Here is a 19,590-nt window from a genome sequence, read left to right on the forward strand (position 1 = left end):
GGACAGAAAAGGCTGGGAAACAATGATTTAATGGATTATAAGTGCACAGCAAAGCAGCCAGGACTAATAAGCAAGGGCTAAACATAGATACAGACGGCATCTCGTTATACAAGGGGCGCGGCCTCACCAAAGGGGAAGGAAGTTTGTTTTGAGAAACACAAAAAACAGAAGAAACAAGCTTGCACTTCCATCTCACGGAATGCTACCAAATCCATGGCGCCTTGAAGAACAAAAAAGAACGTGTGGCATCACGGGTCTGGTGATGGATTAGTGCAGGACAGTTAAGTGTTCCCTCCACCACACGGTTCAGTTCAGGAGAAAACACTCAGAGCGCTTCAGCAGTGAAAGAAGATACAACCAGTTTACGATTTTACGAAGTTACAAAAAAATAATGTGAATTCAGCATAGATACAGACGGCATCTCTGGAATCGCCCATGCATGGTAATTTTTTTTAAACAGTTAAGGGGGAAAACAATTTGGAGAAAAATCTAAACTTTCTCTAATTCAAAAACTACTTCAACAAATGCTGAATTATGAATATAGTTTTCTACTAAATAAAGATACAAAGACATAGAGAGGAGCGAAGTGGTTCAACAGCCCATAAATACATACATAACGAAGAATGCTAACATGGTGCTTCATGTTAGCATCATGCTAATGCTAACGCTAGCTACAACTGCCGTTTTTTCACTTCTACTGAACGATCTGCTGTTAATAAACATCCATTTTGACCCGATTTAGACTTGACTTTATTTGTATGTGATAGATACGTTTGTCCCCTCCTGGAACCGCCACCTTATTGTGGTGGAGGGGTTTGAGCGTCCGCTTAATCCTGGGGGCTATGTTGTCTGGGGCTCCATGCTCCTGGTAGGGTCGTCCATGGTAAACAGGTCCTAGGTGACGGGTCAGACAAAGAGCGGTTCAGAAGCCCCTTATGAGAGACCAACAGGCCCGGTTAGAACCATGAGGCCGTCCTTCTGTGGACCCACCACCTGCAGGAGGAGCCATAGGGGCTGGTGCAATGTGATTTCTCACGAACCGGAAATGGACAAGTGGAAGAAAATGGATGGATGGATGGATGGATGGATGTGTATATATTTGGCCAGAAAATGACTAAAAAGAGTGAAAAATGACCGCAAGACTCACAGCATGGTTAATGTTTAAAAAAAAAAAAAATCTGCTTATAAGGTTTGAACAAAGGCTAAACCCGTTAAAAAAAGATCTAACTTCTAGCCACCTACAGCAGGAATTAAACACTTCAACTAATTAAGATTTTCTCTACAATACCGACTCCAGAGTAGCAAGAGAAGAAGTCTGCGGACATTCGCTGTTATGCAACGGCACAGTTTGAGAACCACAGCAGCGGCTTACATTGTTCCTGGCAGCCTTATTAATGATAGCTGTGGGTCAGATGGACTGTTGCTAATAACTTTCTTCTTCCAAATCCCACTTCGCACATTTCTGTCCACATTGAAATCATGTTTTTGACAGCGCTCGGTGCCGAGAGAGGTAGAAGTCTCCCTCTGCCCACGACGACGAGTCTGTTTTGTGTTTCGTGTGTCGAATGTGAATGAGAGTCCTCGGGCTGGAATCGCCTCCCACCCAAATCCTCGGAGTAACAGTGCATTCTGTGGGGAGAGAATTAATTTGTTTTCCGTTTTCATTTGGCAATTGTGATTACTGCAGAGACTAAGCTGCGTTGGAGCCGGCGCTTTTGAAAGCCGGTCCCGTTTGGAGGAACACCAACAATACCAACAACTGTCGCTTTCCTCATACAAGTTCTTGTTTTTCTCACACTTTGTTTTACATTTCATGGCAACGGATTTCGGTGCATGAATGTGCTGCCTGGAGCTTTTCACAAGTCCCTGTAGATAGACTGCACCTGCCTCCAACCATTGGCAATAATAATAATTATGATGAGTGAAATATTTTTGAGAAAGAAATATGCCCGATATGAAATCTGATGTAATGCATTCATGGCAAAACAATAATGTGCATGGTATTTGGAAAACACCATATTTTAGATAATGTAAAACTTATTTGATTCTTATTAGAGTCGTGACTTGAGGTCCTATGACGTGCTGGGGTGTGACGGTAAAAATCCCATTCATATTTCGGATTGACATCAAAAATTCAAATATATAATTTCATTTTATTGAGAGCCCCATTAGCTCCTGACTTATTGCAGGAGCTCTTCTGCCTGGGGTATGAAGAGTTTAAAAAGTACGACACAGGCTAATCAGCAATGGGCCAACTTACCATCAGACAGATATTTTACAAGAAAGAAAACATTAAATACTTGAAAATGCAGTAAAATGCTCTATAGCCTTAAAGGAATAGGCCACCGTTTTTACATACTGAGATATGTTCTTACCTTAGCTTTGACGAGTTCTTTAGGACCTGTCTGGTCTTTACCCGTGCCTTCAGTCACATAAACACAGCGCAGACGGCGTTAGCATTTAGCCTCTCCCTCTCTCCTCTATAGCTCCAAAACAGGCCAAGATAGAAGCTACCAAGCTCTTCCACGTTTTCCCTATTTAAATATGGTTACGTGAAGTGTTCCACTACAAAGTATAATCACACAAAATTAAACAATGTGGATTTTCTAAGCAGATAAAAGGCGGGACTATATTGTAAGGCGTAGTAATACCAGGAGTAATTTGGCATCCGCACAGTAAAGTGAAGATTACTGCGCGGATTTCGAACTACTCTTCCCCCCTTTTATCCGCTTAGAAAATCCACATTGTTTAATTTTGTGTAATTATACTTTGTAGTGGAACACTTCACGTAACCATATTTAAATAGGGAAAACGTGGACGAGCTTGGTAGCTTCTATCTTGACCTGTTTTGGAGCTATAGAGGAGAGAGGGAGAGGCTAAATGCTAACGCCGTCTGCGCTGTGTTTACGTGACTGAAGGCACGGGTGAAGATCAGACAGTTCCTAAAGAACTCGTCAAAGCTAAGGTAAGAACATATCTCAGTATGTAAAAACAGTGGCCTATTCCTTTAAAGTTTAGATAAATCTTCAATTTAAAGGTGCATTTTTCAACTTTTTATGTAAAAAAAAAAAAAAAAGTTCATATTAGTGCATATTTGACCCAATGGCTGTGTGGGTCGAACCCAGTGGCTCCTGTGATGCTTCAGGATCAATTTTATTTGAGGTTTGTTTTCGGGTTTCTGGTTGGTTTTCGGAATGGAATGTATAACGTAACCATGGATACGGTTAAAGCAGGAGTGTAAACCTGAAAAACAATTGATCCTGGAGCGTCCTACTGGCCATCGTGATGATATGTAAAGGCGCTATGCTAACCGCCCAAACATCCGCTGGGTCTCACTGAAAGGTCAATTACATATTAATTCACATATATATAGCGGATTAGCTACCACTGTTCTTTTAAAGGAATAACCCACCGTTTTTAAATACTGAGATATGTTCTTACTTTAGCTTAGACGGGTTGATCTGGAGCTGTTTCTGGTCTTTACACGTGCCCTCAGTCACGTAAACAGAGCACAGACGGCGTTAGCATAGAGCCTCTCCCAGCATAGGTATAACTCCAAACTGAGGTGAAGTTAGTTGCTACCAAGCTCTTTCCTTATTTAATTGTTACATGAGCCTTTACACGATCCAAGTATAGTCACACAACATTAAACATGTCGATTTTCTAAGCGGATAAAAAGGGGAACTATATTGCAAGTAGTGTAGGCGTAGTGATATTACTACGCCTTGCAATATAATACTGTAGGTGCAGTGATATTACTACACCGTGCAATGTAGTTCACCTTTATATCCTAAATATGAATGGGATATTTAATTCCATGTGACCTGAAGATTGATGGTGATTGGTGCTCCATTCTGGAGCAGTGCACTGATCTGAAACTACAGATGTTACGGAGGACCTGGGGCACTTCAATAATATTTTACAGCTCTTTTTACAGCAGTTATTATTCTGCATCGCATGCACTTTGCAAAGCAACCGTAAATGTGCTCATTTTTGTTATAACTTCTCCTCTTTTGTGCCTGAGTAAAATGTCCATCTGGCCCTTTACTTTTGTTAAAAGTAGCTTCCTCTCTTCTCATAAAAAATTATGATAGGCTTCCGGTTTATGTTTAGGTTATTAAAGGTGCTATACCTGATTTTACTTCTAGAAATGGAATGAAATTATTTTTGTCCTCCTTATGTATATTGTAAACTCAAACGTTTGTGGGGAAAACAGCATGCATCAAATTATAAAACATTTCGATAATCGATAAACTTTTAGGCTATTTTTCTAGCATTTTTGTGAAAGTGACCCTGAAAAGTGACCCTGCAAGTTGTGAAATGTGTCTATAAACATGTCCATGTAAAGAATTTTAAGGCTACAAATATATTAGGAAAGTTATGAATGAGTTTAGCATTTTAATTTAGCAGCTTCCCCTTTCATTGTTGCAATCAAAAAAATCAGGTATAGGTTATTTAAGTGTGAGCAGAAAAAGTATTTATAAACTAGTGATTCTTCTTTATAATGTTTCATTTTACAAGAGCTGCTCGGTCTGTGACGTGTTTCAAGCAAAATGTTTGCCTCGGGGGTGAATTTAATCTTTTTTTTTTCCCTTCCTGGATCTATATATCGCTGTCATTATGATCAAAACTAACGTAAATCCGGTATGTGTGTGACAGGGCACAGAGGAGGACGAGCAGAAGCTGATCCGCAGCACGTCTCTGTTAGAAAGCCAACACCACCATCTGCTGCACTGTCTGGAGAAAACCACTGTGGGTGGATTAAAGCACATTACCTCATTACGAGCTGCACTAGCCACACATACAGATACACTATTTTATTATTCAGTGAATTCACTCAGTTCATTTTGTTTGATTTGATTTGACTGGAGGCATATTCACCTTATTCAACCCTTTGCGTTAACTTTTTCTGCATACTGTATAAGAAAATAAAATGGGAATAAACCACAAACTTGCAAAAAACGTCACAGTAAATAAACTGAAATGCATTTGCCTCAGCTCAAGCGTATATCAGAGTGTAAAGAAAAAAGTGTCCTCGAATTTTTTTAGCGATGTTTCCACTCACTTTTGTCACTGCATGACAACAGAAACAATGGCTTGGCTGTGAGGAACTATGAAGGACTGAAGCCAATCAATGTATTCACAGCCGTGCATTCACATCCACTGTGAATCATTTTGCTCATGAACACAATGTAGGCACGTACGGTTTTGCCTGAATAAGGTGAATAAAGCTCTGCAGCAAACTGAAGTAATTTGATTCATTGAGTCATTAATCAAAACATTGTGGGAAAAAAAACAAAAATCGAGGCATATGTCCACTTTTTAGATCTCCTGTTCCTTTATGTATTTATTCATGGGCCGATTGTCCAGCCCTTAAGTTCAAATCTTAATAACTCATGTAATTGAAATATCATAGGCTGAAAGTCCCAGGACAAAGGTGTCAGAGCGTGTGTGTTTTGTTGCAGGCTCATGAGTTTGTGGACGAGCACATGTTTGAGCAGAACTGTGTGGAGGCGGCGCTGCAGAGTTACCCGTCCCGCAGTCCGTCCGTCAGCTCTCAGGGCAGCTGCGCGATCTGCTGCTGTGGAAGCAGGAGCACGAGCAGGAACACGCTGACCCACAGAGGGGACACCCTGACCCCCGCGTCCCCCCGGGGGCCCCTACAGGAGCTGAGTGCCCTCCACATACAGAGCAGCCAACTCGCCATTCACCCAAGCAGGTAAAAGCCTCCCTGCGATTTACTGTGTGGTGGAGACAGGGGGACATTTATTAGTGATTGTTTGTGTGTCATCGTCCTGGCAACCTGTCAATACGGCAGTTTTACTGACTTGATTTAGAACAAGTCGTTGTTCCTTAAGGGCTGGAATATAAAAATATATATATAACACATCCTTGTTGTTTTCAAATAGAGAATTAATGTTATCATTTCATCTTCTGTGTGTGTGTATTTCTTATCCACTCCACTGGTGTTAAAGGAATAGGCCACCGTTTTTACATACTGAGATATGTTCTTACCTTAGCTTTGACGAGTTCTTTAGGACCTGTCTGATCTTCACCCGTGCCTTCTATCACGTAAACACAGCGCAGACGGCGTTAGCATTTAGCCTCTCCCCCTCTCCACTATAGCTCCAAAACAGGCCAAGATAGAAGCTACCAAGTTCCTCCACGTTTTCCCTATTTAAATATGGTTACGTGCAGTGTTACGAAGTGTAATTACACAATGTGGATTTTCTAAGCGGATAAAAGGGGGAACTATATTGTAAGGCGTAATAATACCAGGAGTAGTTCAAAATCCGTGCAGTAATATCTTCACTTTACTGTGCGGATGCCAAACTACTCCTGGTATTATTACGGTATTATTATTTAAATAGGGAAAACGTGGAAGAGCTTGGTTCTATCTTGACCTGTTTTGGAGCTATAGTGGAGAGGGGGAGAGGCTAAATGCTAACGCCGTCTGCGCTGTGTTTACGTGACTGAAGGCACGCGTGAAGACCAGAGAGGTCTTAAAGAACTCGTCAAAGCTAAGGTAAGAACATATCTCAGTATGTAAAAACGGTGCCGATTCCTTTAAGACAAAGAATGTTTCCTCAGTCTAGACCAGGAGTCGGCAACCTATGGTTTTAGAATCATTTGTGGCTCTTTAGACCTGCTCTTATGGCTCTTTGGCTGTAAAGAGAAGGTCTAAACTTGGACCTAATCAGGACTAAACCAGATTTAGACCAGGACTAAATCATGTCTAATTCAGTTTTAGACCAGGACTAGGTCTAAAACAGGACTAAACCAGATCTTAAACAGGACTAAAACAGTGCTAAACTAGGACTAAAAAGACTAGAACTAAATTAGAACCAAACTAGAAAAGACTAAACTCATACTGAACCAGGATCGAGGATTTAAAAAAAATAGTCTAAACAACACTAAATCAGGACTAAACCAGATTTGACAAAAGGTCTATCCTCGGACTAAACCAGATCTGAACCAGGTGTAACCCAGGCTACATCGGGATAAAACGAGGACCAAGTCAGGACTATCCGGTCTAAAAATTAACATTGCTTGTGGCTCTCTACAGTTAGGGTTCTTGTTATTTCAGGAAAGTGTAGCTCTTTGAATGTAAAAGGTTGCCTCCTCCTGGTCTAGACCAACCCTATGCCTTTGAGCACTCCTGATCATCACATGAATGAACAAACATATACACATGTGTATATGTAAACATAGTAGATCATAGAGAACCTGCTAATTTACATCTGTATACAACAGAATTTATTTGAGATGATATGCTTTATATCCAGTAATTTAACAGCGTAACTTTAAGTGCATGTGGTGAGGATAGCATGTCACATCTACATGAACACTACTATCACTTTCTTTTTTCACTTTTTAGAATAGAATAGAGCAGGGGTGGGCAAGTTTGCTTCGAGGAGGGCCGATTTTCATCATTGCCAAAACACCAAGGGCCGAACCTCATCATTGTAGTTCAAAGTAAAGAACCATTTCCTGCAAATGCCATTGTCTTTCATTATATATATGACACATTGGGATGTTCGGCCAGGAAACTTAAGAAATACGGACAGAATTTCACGCATTTCAGAGTACTTTAACAGGTATTTGATCTCTGACATGTACAATAATATATCTCGTAATCACCTTGGGGGCCAGAGATTCTGTGCTGAAGGGCCTGATTTGGACCCCGGGCCTGACGTTGCCTACCCCTGGAATAGATTATAACTTTAAAGTACCATTAGAGAACACAGTGTTCTAATTTACTTGTAATTTGTGACTGTCGCTGCCTTCTCCGTGACCTCTGCAGCCGCTCCAACCTCAACCTCAGAGCGGAGGACAGCAGCCGGGTCAACTGTAAGGGCGGGCAGGTTACCACGGCGATCATCAGCCTCCCCTCGCCCCCGTCCCTCGCCCCGCACAGAGAGGGCCACCACCACCACCACCACCACCACCACCCTCACCACGCCCAGCCACAGAGGAGAGCACCCCAGGTCTCCCCGAGCATCCAGACCACCACAAGCTCCACACCCACCAGCATCGTCAAGGTGTCCGCCCTCTGACCGCAGCCCCAGTGTGGACCGTAACTTTTAGCATAGTTCAGCACAAGGAAAGGAAGAGTAAGACCCCACTGCCTTGTTGAAGAAGGCGCTCTTTCCACTTTCGGAGAAGCCACCGACGACGTGAAGGATTGTAGATATGTGGACAAAGATTAAACTTGGCTGTATTGGTGTTTTAGGCAGAAAATGCTGTGTCTCTTTCCTCTCTTGCAGGAGTCAAAGAACCCACAGCAGGACATCGAAGACGTGGAGAGTCGCTGTTGAAAATGCTGTTTTTGGAGAAATGTGAGAACAAGTGTTAAGTGTTTACATGATGAATTGTCGCTGTGTGTTTGTGTCAAGTGTGAGTCAAGACCATTTACTTTGTTTTGTTCGCCGCAGAAAAGGATTGCTCTTTCTAAGTTTAGAAGATTAAACTGCCATTTCATGATTCGATGTCATTTGTTGGTGACCGAGCACTGAGGATTTATAAGCGCTGGAGTGAAGGAGAAAGACGATGCTAGTTGTTCATCAGAAAAAACAAAAGTCCTTGGGCATTCAACAAGCAAATCAACAAGAAATCTGTGGAACGATAACATACAAAGAACCAATGTTAGAAAGTAATGTGTTTTGGAGCTTTTGGAGAAAATGTTGCTTTAAAGGACATTTCAGGATTTTTGACATAGGGGATTTTTTTTTATTCATGATGCAGTCCTTATATTTGAAGAGTTTAGTGTTGCTAGGCTAGTGCATGCCTATGGTAACTAGTAGCCTGCATTAAAAACAGTCTGACCCAAGCACAGTGCACCTGAGGCAAATCACTTATAACACCAGACGACTGATAAATGTCTGTGTTGACTGAACTTATATTTGAGCAGCATCAGCTTCATGGTTGTAGCTACACAGCGGCGGAGTGATCTGCTATAGGTTACCGGATCTACAGTAGTTTGTTTACCTGCGGCCGACATTACTACATGTGGAATTCACAAAGGAGCTTTCTACAAATCAGATATGGCAACGTTTGGAGGACGACCCCTTGATTTTGAAGAGGTTTTTAAAGCAGGCTACTAGTTACCATAGACATGCACTAGCCTAGCACTAGCCTAGCACCACTAAACTCTTCAAATATAAGGACTGCATGAATTTAAAAAAAAAAAAAAATCCAGAAATCAACAACACTCTGGATAACTAGGAAATGAGGCCCTATGTTAAAAATCCTGAAATATCCCTTTAAGTAAAGTATTTCAAATGTGCTTGAAAAAACAAGTATTTCACACACATTTTGACATCATATTCAAATTTCTTAATGCAAGTTTTAATGCCCTGTGCCGACCTAGAGACCACTTTAAGGACAATGATTTGTGGAAGAGTTATGATGGTGATATGTTCAAATCTAATTTAGCATTTTGTTGCCCCACAGCAATAAGTCCCGGGTTCGTTTCCCACCTGGACGGGGCCGTTCTGTGTGGAGTTATGTATGTTCTCCCCGTGTCTGTGTAAGCTTCCTCTGTGTGCTCGGGTTTCCCCACAACACTTGAAAAGATGTACAATAGGTTCCCATAAAAGGGCCAGGAGTCCCCTGAAATAGAGATTCCGAATCTCAGTGGGACTTTCCTGGGTGAATAATTTGTCTGAAACCACCAGACAGAGGCCCCACCAACAATATGTGGAGTGGAGATCTTCGCATTGTACGATCTATCACAAAGAATTTACTCAGATGTGGGTACGTTGGGCTTGGAGAGTGATTTATTAAATATTTCCAGAGATATGAATGTTTTCGGATTGTAACTGAGCTTTATCAGAAAATAGTTGCTATGCTCTCTCCATAACTTAGTTTTAGTCACAAATCAAGTGTCAGAGACCAGAGGGGAGCGACTTCTGTTCTTTGGTCTCTACGCAGCAGATGGGGAGGGGTTACATGGAGAGATTGTGGATTACAAGAGAATGACTTTTAGTTACAAAAAAAAACGTGAATATATAGTTTATAAGGTTAAGCAATGACTTGGATAACTTTAAAATACAGTGGGAGGAAAAAATATGTGAACGCTTTGGAATTATTTAACTTTTCTGCCTGAATTGGTCATAAAATGTGGTCTGATCTATATTAAAGTCAAAAGAATGAGTAAACAGTGTCTACTTAAACTAATACCACCCAAACAGTTGCATTTAGTTATATTTTTATTGGCCATAACATGTAAACATTCACAGGAGAAATTCCAAAGGGTTCACATAGTAATTTTAACCATTTTGCATTTAAAAAAAACGTATATTTGAGCAGCATCAGCTTCGTGGTTGCATAAGCTACGCAGTGGCGGAGTGATCTGCTAGAAAATAGTCCCTCAAAATGCGATAATTCATGTGATGCAAGGTCAGTTATATTCTAAAAATTATTCTATCGACACAAACATTTATATCGTTAGTCTGGCGTCATAAGTGATTTGCCTCAGGTGCACTGTGGAGTGGGTCAGACTGTTTTTAATGCAGGCTAGCTGATACCATAGAAATGTGCTAGCCTAGCACAAGCCTAGCGCCACGAAACTCTTCAAATAGAAGAACTGCATGACTTACAAAAAAAAAATATCTCCAGAAATCAGCAACACTCTGATTAACTAGGAAATGAGGCCCTATGTCAAAAATCCTGAAATATCCCTTTAAGCACTTGACTAAATGTAACTGAGGACTCCCCACCTTAATCCCAATTGGCCAACAAGAAAACAGTCATACTTAAGTGCATAAAAGCTGCTCTAACATTTCAACAATGTCTCTTAACCTTATCCTCCCAGTGTCAACAACTCAAAGCACAAATCTTTCCACAGTGTCCTTTTACATTGAAAGGGGGAAGGCCAATAGCTTTACATGGTCACTAGGTGGCAGCAGACTTTCATAAGGCCTTATTTCTAACCGCGTTTGAAATGGAAATAACGCTGTTCATTATTTGGCTGTGGTGTATTTATGATTATGTGAAGATGTGCCGTATCGTAGCCTGTACTTGTGTTTCTGTGTTCTGCCACGTTCTTTGAATCATGTTGATCATGTTTCAGTGTCGAACTTTTGTCAATATTTTTGGAGGCGTTTTATGCTGCTATAAAGAATCCCTTTAGACCCTCTTGTCTATGCTTAAAAAGAGGCGGCGGTGTTTTTAACCAAGATCGAAGCAAACTCTTTATCTCCTCACGCTTCAAGTTTTTCTAGATGATCTCATCGAAATGGATTTGTACATTTTTTCCCGGAGCATCGGCGACTGCTTAATCTTTCTGAAAGCCTTTTGTCTGGTCGTTGTGTTGATCTATTGTCGGTTTGTTGGTCATTAAACAAGTATCAGAGGAATTAAAATCTGATGCAAAAAACGTGTGGCTTCTTTTTCACTTCCTGTTCATTCATTTGTTTGTTCAACTGTGGAAGAGACTTTCAAAGATCTTCAACTGGACTAGGTTGGTTGAGTTGAGGACGTTTCGCTTCAATCTTTCTTCAGAAACTCCTTTAGGTCCTTTAAGTCTGGTTAACCTCTTAACCCCCACATGAACCGAGCACATTTTGTCCAGTTTGGCTTTTACCCAAATCTAAAAGCAATAAAGCGTCAAAAGAGCGGGGTCGATCCATTAGTCCGACGCCTCATGAATCCGAAAATGTCCCATTGAGCAGGGGGTGAAAAATAAAATTAGGTTTAAGCAAGAGTCCACTGACCTTAAAGCAATACTAAGTAACTTGTTTTCCTTGATAAATCCTTTCCGTAGTCCCTCTGGGGGTAATACAAGTGTTAATGGGATGATTGGGGGGTCTTTCATCTCCCCCTGGTGTCTCTGGCCAGAAAACCACACTTGTAACTTTGCTGTCACCGGACCGAAGCCACCAATACACACTAATAGAATTACGAAGAAGAAGCTAACAGGCTAACAGGCAAAGCTAACTGTGGGCTTGCGTCACTTTAAATAGTATTAACAGCAAAGTTTGAGTGAAAAAAATTATCTCCATCATGTAATTGGATGTACAATATCCCGCTCTACCTTTGTCTTTTCTGTCAGCGTAGTATTTACTCTCACGGACAACTTATAAAATAATATATATATATATTATAAAATCGCAACTTGCTACGACACCTGGAGTTGCGCTTATGGCCTCTAGGGGCAAGAGTTACTTAGTTCTGCTTTAAGGTCAGTGGTTGTATGGCTCTCTAATCCACAACACAGCTGGGTTAGAGAGATTTCAGACTAATGAGCAACAAAAACGTGCCGGGAAATCAACAATACACAATAAAAAGTGATGAAAAAGCAACAAAAAAAGAGACAAAAAAGATGAAAAGGTGACAAGAACACACACACACACACACAAAAAGCGAAGAAAAAGCAAAACAAAAAACGATTAAAAAAGACAACAACAAGGGGTCCAATTTGAGCCCTTTACTCTTGTCACTGTATATAAATGACATGCCATCTGTGGTACAGGAGGATATTTATATCCAAATGTGCGCAGATGATCCTGTCATTTATACATGGGGAGAGACCCCGTACAGGAAGCCTCCAAACTAACTGAGGCCATGGGAAAAAATGTTAAATGTTAAGAAAACAGCGACCATGTACCTCAGTAACAAAAACAAAAAGTTTAGTTACCCCAATGTCTGTGTTAAAGGGAAACAGATTCAAAATGTGACTAAGTTTAAATATTTGGCCGTCTCATTAGACTCCATGCTCACCTTCAAAAACACGTCAAACAAATGTGTCAGAGCTTGGAATTTAACACTTTTAAATGCATCAGGAATTCATTGACCTTGGAGGCAGCAAAACATTTTTTAATGCGATGATCATCATCCGATTTTATGACTATATAACTTCCTGGTCCCGGGCCAGTAAAACAACCTTGAGGCCATTGGAATCCATCCACAAACGAGCTTTAAAAATCTTGGACAGGAGAACAAGGCAGCATCATCAATGTCGTGTTCTGGAAAAATACAGTCTGTTAACATTTGAAAATATCATATATATCAAATAATCATAACAACGCTGCCCAAGAAGTGACTTCCTGTTTTGATCCAGCACGCCCAAATAAAAGCACACAGCTCGTCTCATTGGTTAATTCAGCAGGAACTTGCAACATTACAAGAATACAATTAATTGTCTGTTAATAAATAGGCAGCGAGAAAGTTGAACTAATGAACTGCTGAACTAATGAATACGGTGGTGCTTTTATTTTGGTGTGCTGGATCAAAACAGGAAGTCACTTCTTGGGCTGCGTTGTTATGACTTGAAGTTATGCAGAGTCAATTAAAGGTATAGTGAAAGATGTTCTATTTCCGGGTGGATCATCAAGACGATTGGTCCTCCTAATTGTCAATCATTCTGGTGATATGCCTACGTAAGGCCGTCGTGCGTGCTCGCCCCTTGTTAATTTCTGCGCATGCGCACTTTCAAGCCTATGTGAGTTACGCTGTTAGCCATTCATTGCTGCTCGCAGAACGCACCGAGTCGTTTGAAAATGGCAGAGGGTCGCAAGAGAAAAAGTGTCTTCGAAGTGTATGAGAAGAAGAGAAAGGCTTCATAAGAGAGAAACAAGACCAGAGTGTTTTTGGGAGATTCTTCCTCCTCGGAGGCAGGTAGAGCGTTGCGCATGCGCATTTTTTTTTTTTTAAAGTGGAGAGATGTTACTTTAACATCTCAAGTAACAAATAGAGCTACACGCTCCTCCACTAGAGGACAGTGTAGAGTTTCAAAACGCAAAACACAATCAGCATTTTCATATAAAGCAATCAAATGGAATCATCTCTCAAATGAATTAAACAATGAAACAAGTTACGTTATTTCTTCCATTGGTGAAGTGTTGTGTGGTTGGCTTTGTGATTGACTGTGAGAACAATGCATTGTCATACTTTATATTATTATTTATTTCTCTGTAACCAGGGACTACGGATGGAAACTAGATATTTAGCTATAATCTGGTGCAGTGCATCTCTGTCTCTATGAGCTTAATGTCTGTACATTGTCCCTTTAATAAAGATTAACGCAACAAAAACACTTCCAAAATTTGACAAGAGTGATAAAAAATCAACAAGAAAACCACGAAAGAGTGACAAAAAGGTGACAAAACAGATAAAAAAAAGTGACCAAAACATGACAAAAAACACTGTCAGTTTTGTAGGTCTTAGCTTTCAAATGAGGCGATTAATTGGCCTATAACCTCCAGTGCAGAAGCTTTTAGATTTGGGTAAAACTGAACTGGAAACAATGTGCTCGGTTCAGGTGGGGGTTAACACATTAAACATATAAACTAGAGGTCTATTTCACCCAGTCCAGTCGATGATACATGAACATAATCTTCTCACAATCGGTGCATTATTACAGGCATATCCTGTGTGCAACTACCTCACATGTACACTAGGTGGCAGCATAGATACGGTGTGTTTTCTGGCAATGCAGTCTATGGGCCATCCAGTTAATCATTTGATTCTAAAGCACAAAAAAATAACTTCCATAATTATATCTTCTTAATGAGACGAAAGCGAGGTTGAAAATGCAACAAAAGAGCAACACAAACGTGAGGAAAAAAATGTATGAAAAAGCGACAAAAATGTAACTAAAAAGCCACAAAAACAGAAAAGTGCTCAACCTCCAGCGCATCCCATGTCCTCACATTTGCTACTGCCCTTTAGGCCACGTGTTTCTCCCACTTTGAACTGTACGCCTACATCACACAGCCCTCTCTAATGACTCTCCCTGCCACAGCACACGCATTAGACCTTTTACATATAATGGACTCGGACATGCATTTGTATTTACATCACTGGGGTGACATTGCCCTTTGGAGAGGTCACACCCAGTCACTTTTTGAATAAATTATTCTAGGCAAGAGCAGTTGGACAAAAAAGGTTAGGAACCACTGGAGTAAAGGATTATGCTATTTGTCATCTGCCTTTGAGTCTATACAATTGAGGGTATGCAGATGATGTCACAGCATGGCAAAAGAAGCTCAATGAATGTCAAGTTATAAAATGTGTTTGTTTTGTTGCTTGAAAATGATGCAAGTGCACACAGCAAAACATATGCCCAATGCCAGAGTTTGCTCATCTAACATCAATAGTAAGTAATATGAGGTTTAAGTAGTATTTTACTTTATTTCACTTTCTCTTGTCCAGCCCTGACCATGAACTTTCTACTTAATCTGGGAAAGGGTGCTGTTTCTGCCGTACTGACTCCAGTACTGACTCCTATGGAGACAATTAAATCTGCCTTTGTATTATTACTTTCAAGTGCATATGATATCGTTACATTGTTTTCAATATCGGTACTTTAACGATACTTGGTTTAAGATACCAACGACACTAACGATACTTTTTCATACTTACTAAACATACATACTAAAATATGTATCATCTAGAACCATAAAACAGAATAATAATGTTCATTTATTCCATACAAGTCTTATTTGGATGGACAACATCTGCTGTAAATAATTAAATAATTTTATTTCAGTGAAGCATCAGTTTTAATGAACGAATTTCACATTGACTTAACATGGTTGGCATGGCAACAGTTTGAAACCTATATCTATGTCACTTCCTGTCAGTGTCCAATAAGGGAGTGAAATTATATAAACATCACAAAAAATGTCAAACTAAGGAAAACTATACATTTTTTAGCAAAATCTTAAACATATGTAACTGTGTTAACTATGTTTAGCAAAAAGTGTGTCTCTTAACGGTGCATTCATGTGGACTGGGGAGCTCGTCTTCCCGAGATGTGACGTCACTGTCCCAGCTGGTTTGTGTTCATGTGGTTTTTATGTGGGCAAGTGGGGATTTTGATGTCATCGAATAAAAACGGTCTTTTGATCATTGATTAGCGTTTAGCTGAGCTAATCATTTAAATGTGTTAGCATCTCAAAAGCTAAATGGTAGTTTGTTAGTTCTGAAAAATATCACATAAATTCACTTTTTCCTGCATTGATGTCAGTCATTTCCCTCGCAATTTTGTTACTACGAGGATGACGACAGCTAACAATAAACTCAAAAAAGTGGCAGTGTTAACTAAAAAGCTCATATTAGACGATAAAAGAACAAATCAGCTGATTTCCACATCAGGTGCAGAAGTCGGGAAGCTCGTTTTGACTCGAGTTCCCCAGTTGGAGCGAGTGTTCACGTGCATTCACCAACTGGGGAAGTTGTTCGCCCGAGTTCCCGAGGACCACATGAAAGCACCATAATGTGTCATGTGCATTTTAAAGGAACAGTACTCTCACTGGGATATACACTACCGCCTAAACGTTTAGGATCACCCAGACCCAGCTTTCTAATCAGTACAACAGTATTCAGAAGGTTTTTTAATCATCAATTACCCTCTAACACGATTAGCTAAGTATAACTTAACACAATGTACCGCTAGAACACTGGAGTGATGGTTGCTAGAAATGAACCTCTGTACATCTATGTAGGTATTCCGAAACGGCATTCACAACATTAACAATGTCTAGACTGTATTTCTGATCAATTGAATGTCATTACTAAGTGGCCCCCAACTTTTGAGCAATAGTGTAATTTGGGTTAAGTGCCATTAACAGGTACCTGGAAAACAGTTTGGTATCATAAAGAGAGTTGACATACTGGTGTTGAATAAAAAAAATTATATCAAATACAGGTTTTTCTTTAGATACCGAGCTTTAACACCTGATGGGTTCAGAGAAGACAGCAAGTTACTGTATTGTCCCAGCTCAAACAAATGGTAAAAACTACTGATTTTGGTCTAATTATCTTTCTGTTTCATATACTAAAAGCTCTGTGGGGGGAAAGTACTTCCTGCTCCTGGTATAGTAAACCAAGTACCATTAGAGCTTTGGTGTTGAAATAAACTAAAAGATTCCAGCCCTGTTCGTATTTCCATCTCTGCTTTTCTTTTTGCCGGAATGTAACATTTGCTTCCTAAAGTTGTCCTTCTAAGATTCAACAACATGATAACAGTAAGTACTTTGCATATGTTGTGACTAACTCCAGTATTTTGACCTTGCTTCTTCTCCAGCTCAAAATACCAGAGGATCACTTATTCATTTTCTCATGCACGGTAGACATCACTTTACGTGCCGGCCTACAACCTACTATTTCCAGCATAATATGGGAAAAATGCCAGGATCATGATAATACAATGGCATTACAGACTGCTTTTGTTCCAGGACTTAAGTGAGTTGTCTATGACCGGAGGTTCGGCTTATTGGAGGCACACACACCCAAATGTTTGGATTATGAAAGAGGCGTGAACTCTGAGTCATATGAACCAATAACTCGACAGTGTCTGTGTGAATGTTTGTGTGTTTATGTGTAATGTAACTTTAAAGATGACCAGAGGAACTGCGTTTTCACTGTTTTAGATTACAAAACTGGAGCATTTGCAGCAAACCTATAGGAGTGGTAAGAAGGATCAACTCCTAGGCTGGGTGCATAGTCTTTTCTGTTTGGAGTTTTGCATGTGTGTGTCTGTTGCATCCATCAGGTGCTCCGGTTTCCCCTATTAACCCAAAACATGCACAGGAGGATAAATCCCACTCGGGACCATGGTCCTGCTGACACGTTGCCAGCAGCACCAGTTTTAGGATGGTCATCTGCAGAAAACATCCCCTTAGAATAATAAAGTTTGAAATAGAGTTATTCACATATTCTTGTTCCTGGCAATTTTGGTGTATTTTGGAGGTTTGTATGTACGAAAACATTGGACCTACGGTATTTCTACTTTGCTTTATGAGTGATCAAAACTTTAAATGTAAATATAACTCGTTGCAGATAGAACATTATACACTGTGTTCCAACACTGTGTTCCAAGCAGACCATCATTTTCAAGCAGTATGGGAAAAAGGATCTCTCGGCTGATGAAAAGCGTGAGATAGTTGAATGCCTTGGTCTAGGTATGAAAACCTTCGATATTTGATGAAAGATTAAGCGTAATCATCGTACTGATAAGAGATTTGTGGCTGATTCAGAGCACACACAGGTTTGTGCCGATAACGGCACAATATGGACAATTTCTGCCAGACAAATACATCAGATTAAGAGAACAGCTGCTACAAAGCAGCAGAGATATTTGAAGCCTCTGGAGTCTCCCGAACATCAAGGTGTAGGACCCTCCAGAGGCTGCAGTTGTGCATAAATCCGGCCTCCCCTAAACTGTTAATTGAAGCTCATGAACAGAAACGGCTGCAGTGGCTCAGAAATACATGAAGACTCATTTTTAAAGTCTTGTTCACTGATGAGGCCGTGTAACCCTGGATGATCAGATGGATGGAGTAGGGGATGGTTGGTGAATGGCCACCATGTCCAAACAAGGCTGTGACATTAGCAAGAAGGGGCGGAGTCATGTTGTGGGCCAAAATCACAGGGAGAGAGCTGTAAATGTGAACTCCTAATGCGACAAATTCAACAAATGGTTTTGGTGGTGAGGTTTTTTCAACCACATTCAAATTATCCTCTAGCACTTAAAGACGAGACGTGAAAATTATGTCTCTCATTTGAGTTGACAGTAGAAAATCAGAAAAAATGACATTTGCAGTGTAAAAGTGTAGAAGTCAAAAACAAGTCGATAAGCAGCTAAAACCTGGAACAGTTTTCTTGAAGATGTGGGAGAAGCCTCTGCTCTGACAACATTTACAAATCCAGCCTGAAAACAGTGCTTATTTTAAGCACATGCAACAACTGAAAGTATACTACCTGCACTGTTTGCTTTTATTTAATAATCCTTTATTATGCATTTTCTGCCTTCTAATTGTAATTGTACGTAGCCCACTTTTAATATACAGTATTCCTGTTCTCTCTTCGCTGTACAAATAAACCTACCCTGCCAACAACATCCACGCTCAGAGAAAAGATCCAGGGATGAAACCCAGGACCTTCTTTGTGGTGATGCCAGAGTCCATTATCTGCAACGATGTGACCAAGAGGTTTAAAGACTAGATATTGACTTAATCTCCGTTTGAGGCTGGAGTGAAGGGAAGAGATGGTCCCTCCCTGAGTCCATGTTCACACTGACAGCTGCAGGAGGCGGAGCAAGACACAGCTGTGGTTTGGGGGTCAGCTCAGTAAGGCACTGTAGTTCAACTATGCAAGTACATATATGCAAAATGATACAAATGACACATGCAAGTAGTCCTCTCATCCTTGTATAATGTTAAACTGGCTGGGGTTAAAGGGACTACACGGAGTTTAAAATGTTAAAACAAAGTATTTTCATCCCCCTCCATGTGCCTAATGTGTAGAATGAGCCCAGACCTGTTCACCACAACTGCCTCTAAAATCCTGCACTGTCACTCAAAAGGTTCTTTCTTTCTTTCTTCTTTATTTTGAACATGTGAGCAACACAACGCACCTTTACAACATTTTAAACATAAAGGCTCTTACAGATCAAAAAGACAAAAGCAAACCAAATATAAATGAATGCACATGTCCAAAAAGGAGAGAGGAGAAGTTTCACTTATTTAACCCCACCTCCTCTTCCCAAAACAGTTGACAACATCAATTTCCTGTTCCTATATAGTTTCTCATACCTCAAAATAAAATGACTACTTACTTCGGGGCCGAATTGCCCTCATGCAA

The 19,590-nt window shown here is 40.4% G+C and overlaps 1 protein-coding gene and 1 long non-coding RNA gene across 3 annotated transcripts in view; both read left to right on the plus strand.

The window, feature by feature from the left end:
* The window catches only part of LOC306980042 (A-type voltage-gated potassium channel KCND3-like), a 149,180-nt gene extending 140,532 nt beyond the window's left edge, over positions 1–8,648 (plus strand). Inside the window, exons 5-7 of one of the 2 annotated variants that reach the window (XM_079579259.1) lie at positions 4,660–4,752; positions 5,466–5,719; positions 7,805–8,648. In XM_079579259.1, the coding sequence (XP_079435385.1) occupies positions 4,660–4,752; positions 5,466–5,719; positions 7,805–8,057 (600 nt within the window). In that variant the 3' untranslated portion in view covers positions 8,058–8,648. The remainder of the gene's footprint in view (positions 1–4,659; positions 4,753–5,465; positions 5,720–7,804) is intronic. The other variant, XM_079579260.1, reaches the window with a different exon arrangement.
* LOC306980135 overlaps positions 1–19,590 on the plus strand; it is an 857,770-nt gene that overhangs the window by 310,074 nt on the left and 528,106 nt on the right. The gene's annotated exons all lie outside the window — the stretch shown is intronic.

Source organism: Gobius niger (assembly GCF_951799975.1).
Source record: "Gobius niger genome assembly, chromosome: 20".
NCBI classification, from domain to species: domain Eukaryota; kingdom Metazoa; phylum Chordata; class Actinopteri; order Gobiiformes; family Gobiidae; genus Gobius; species Gobius niger.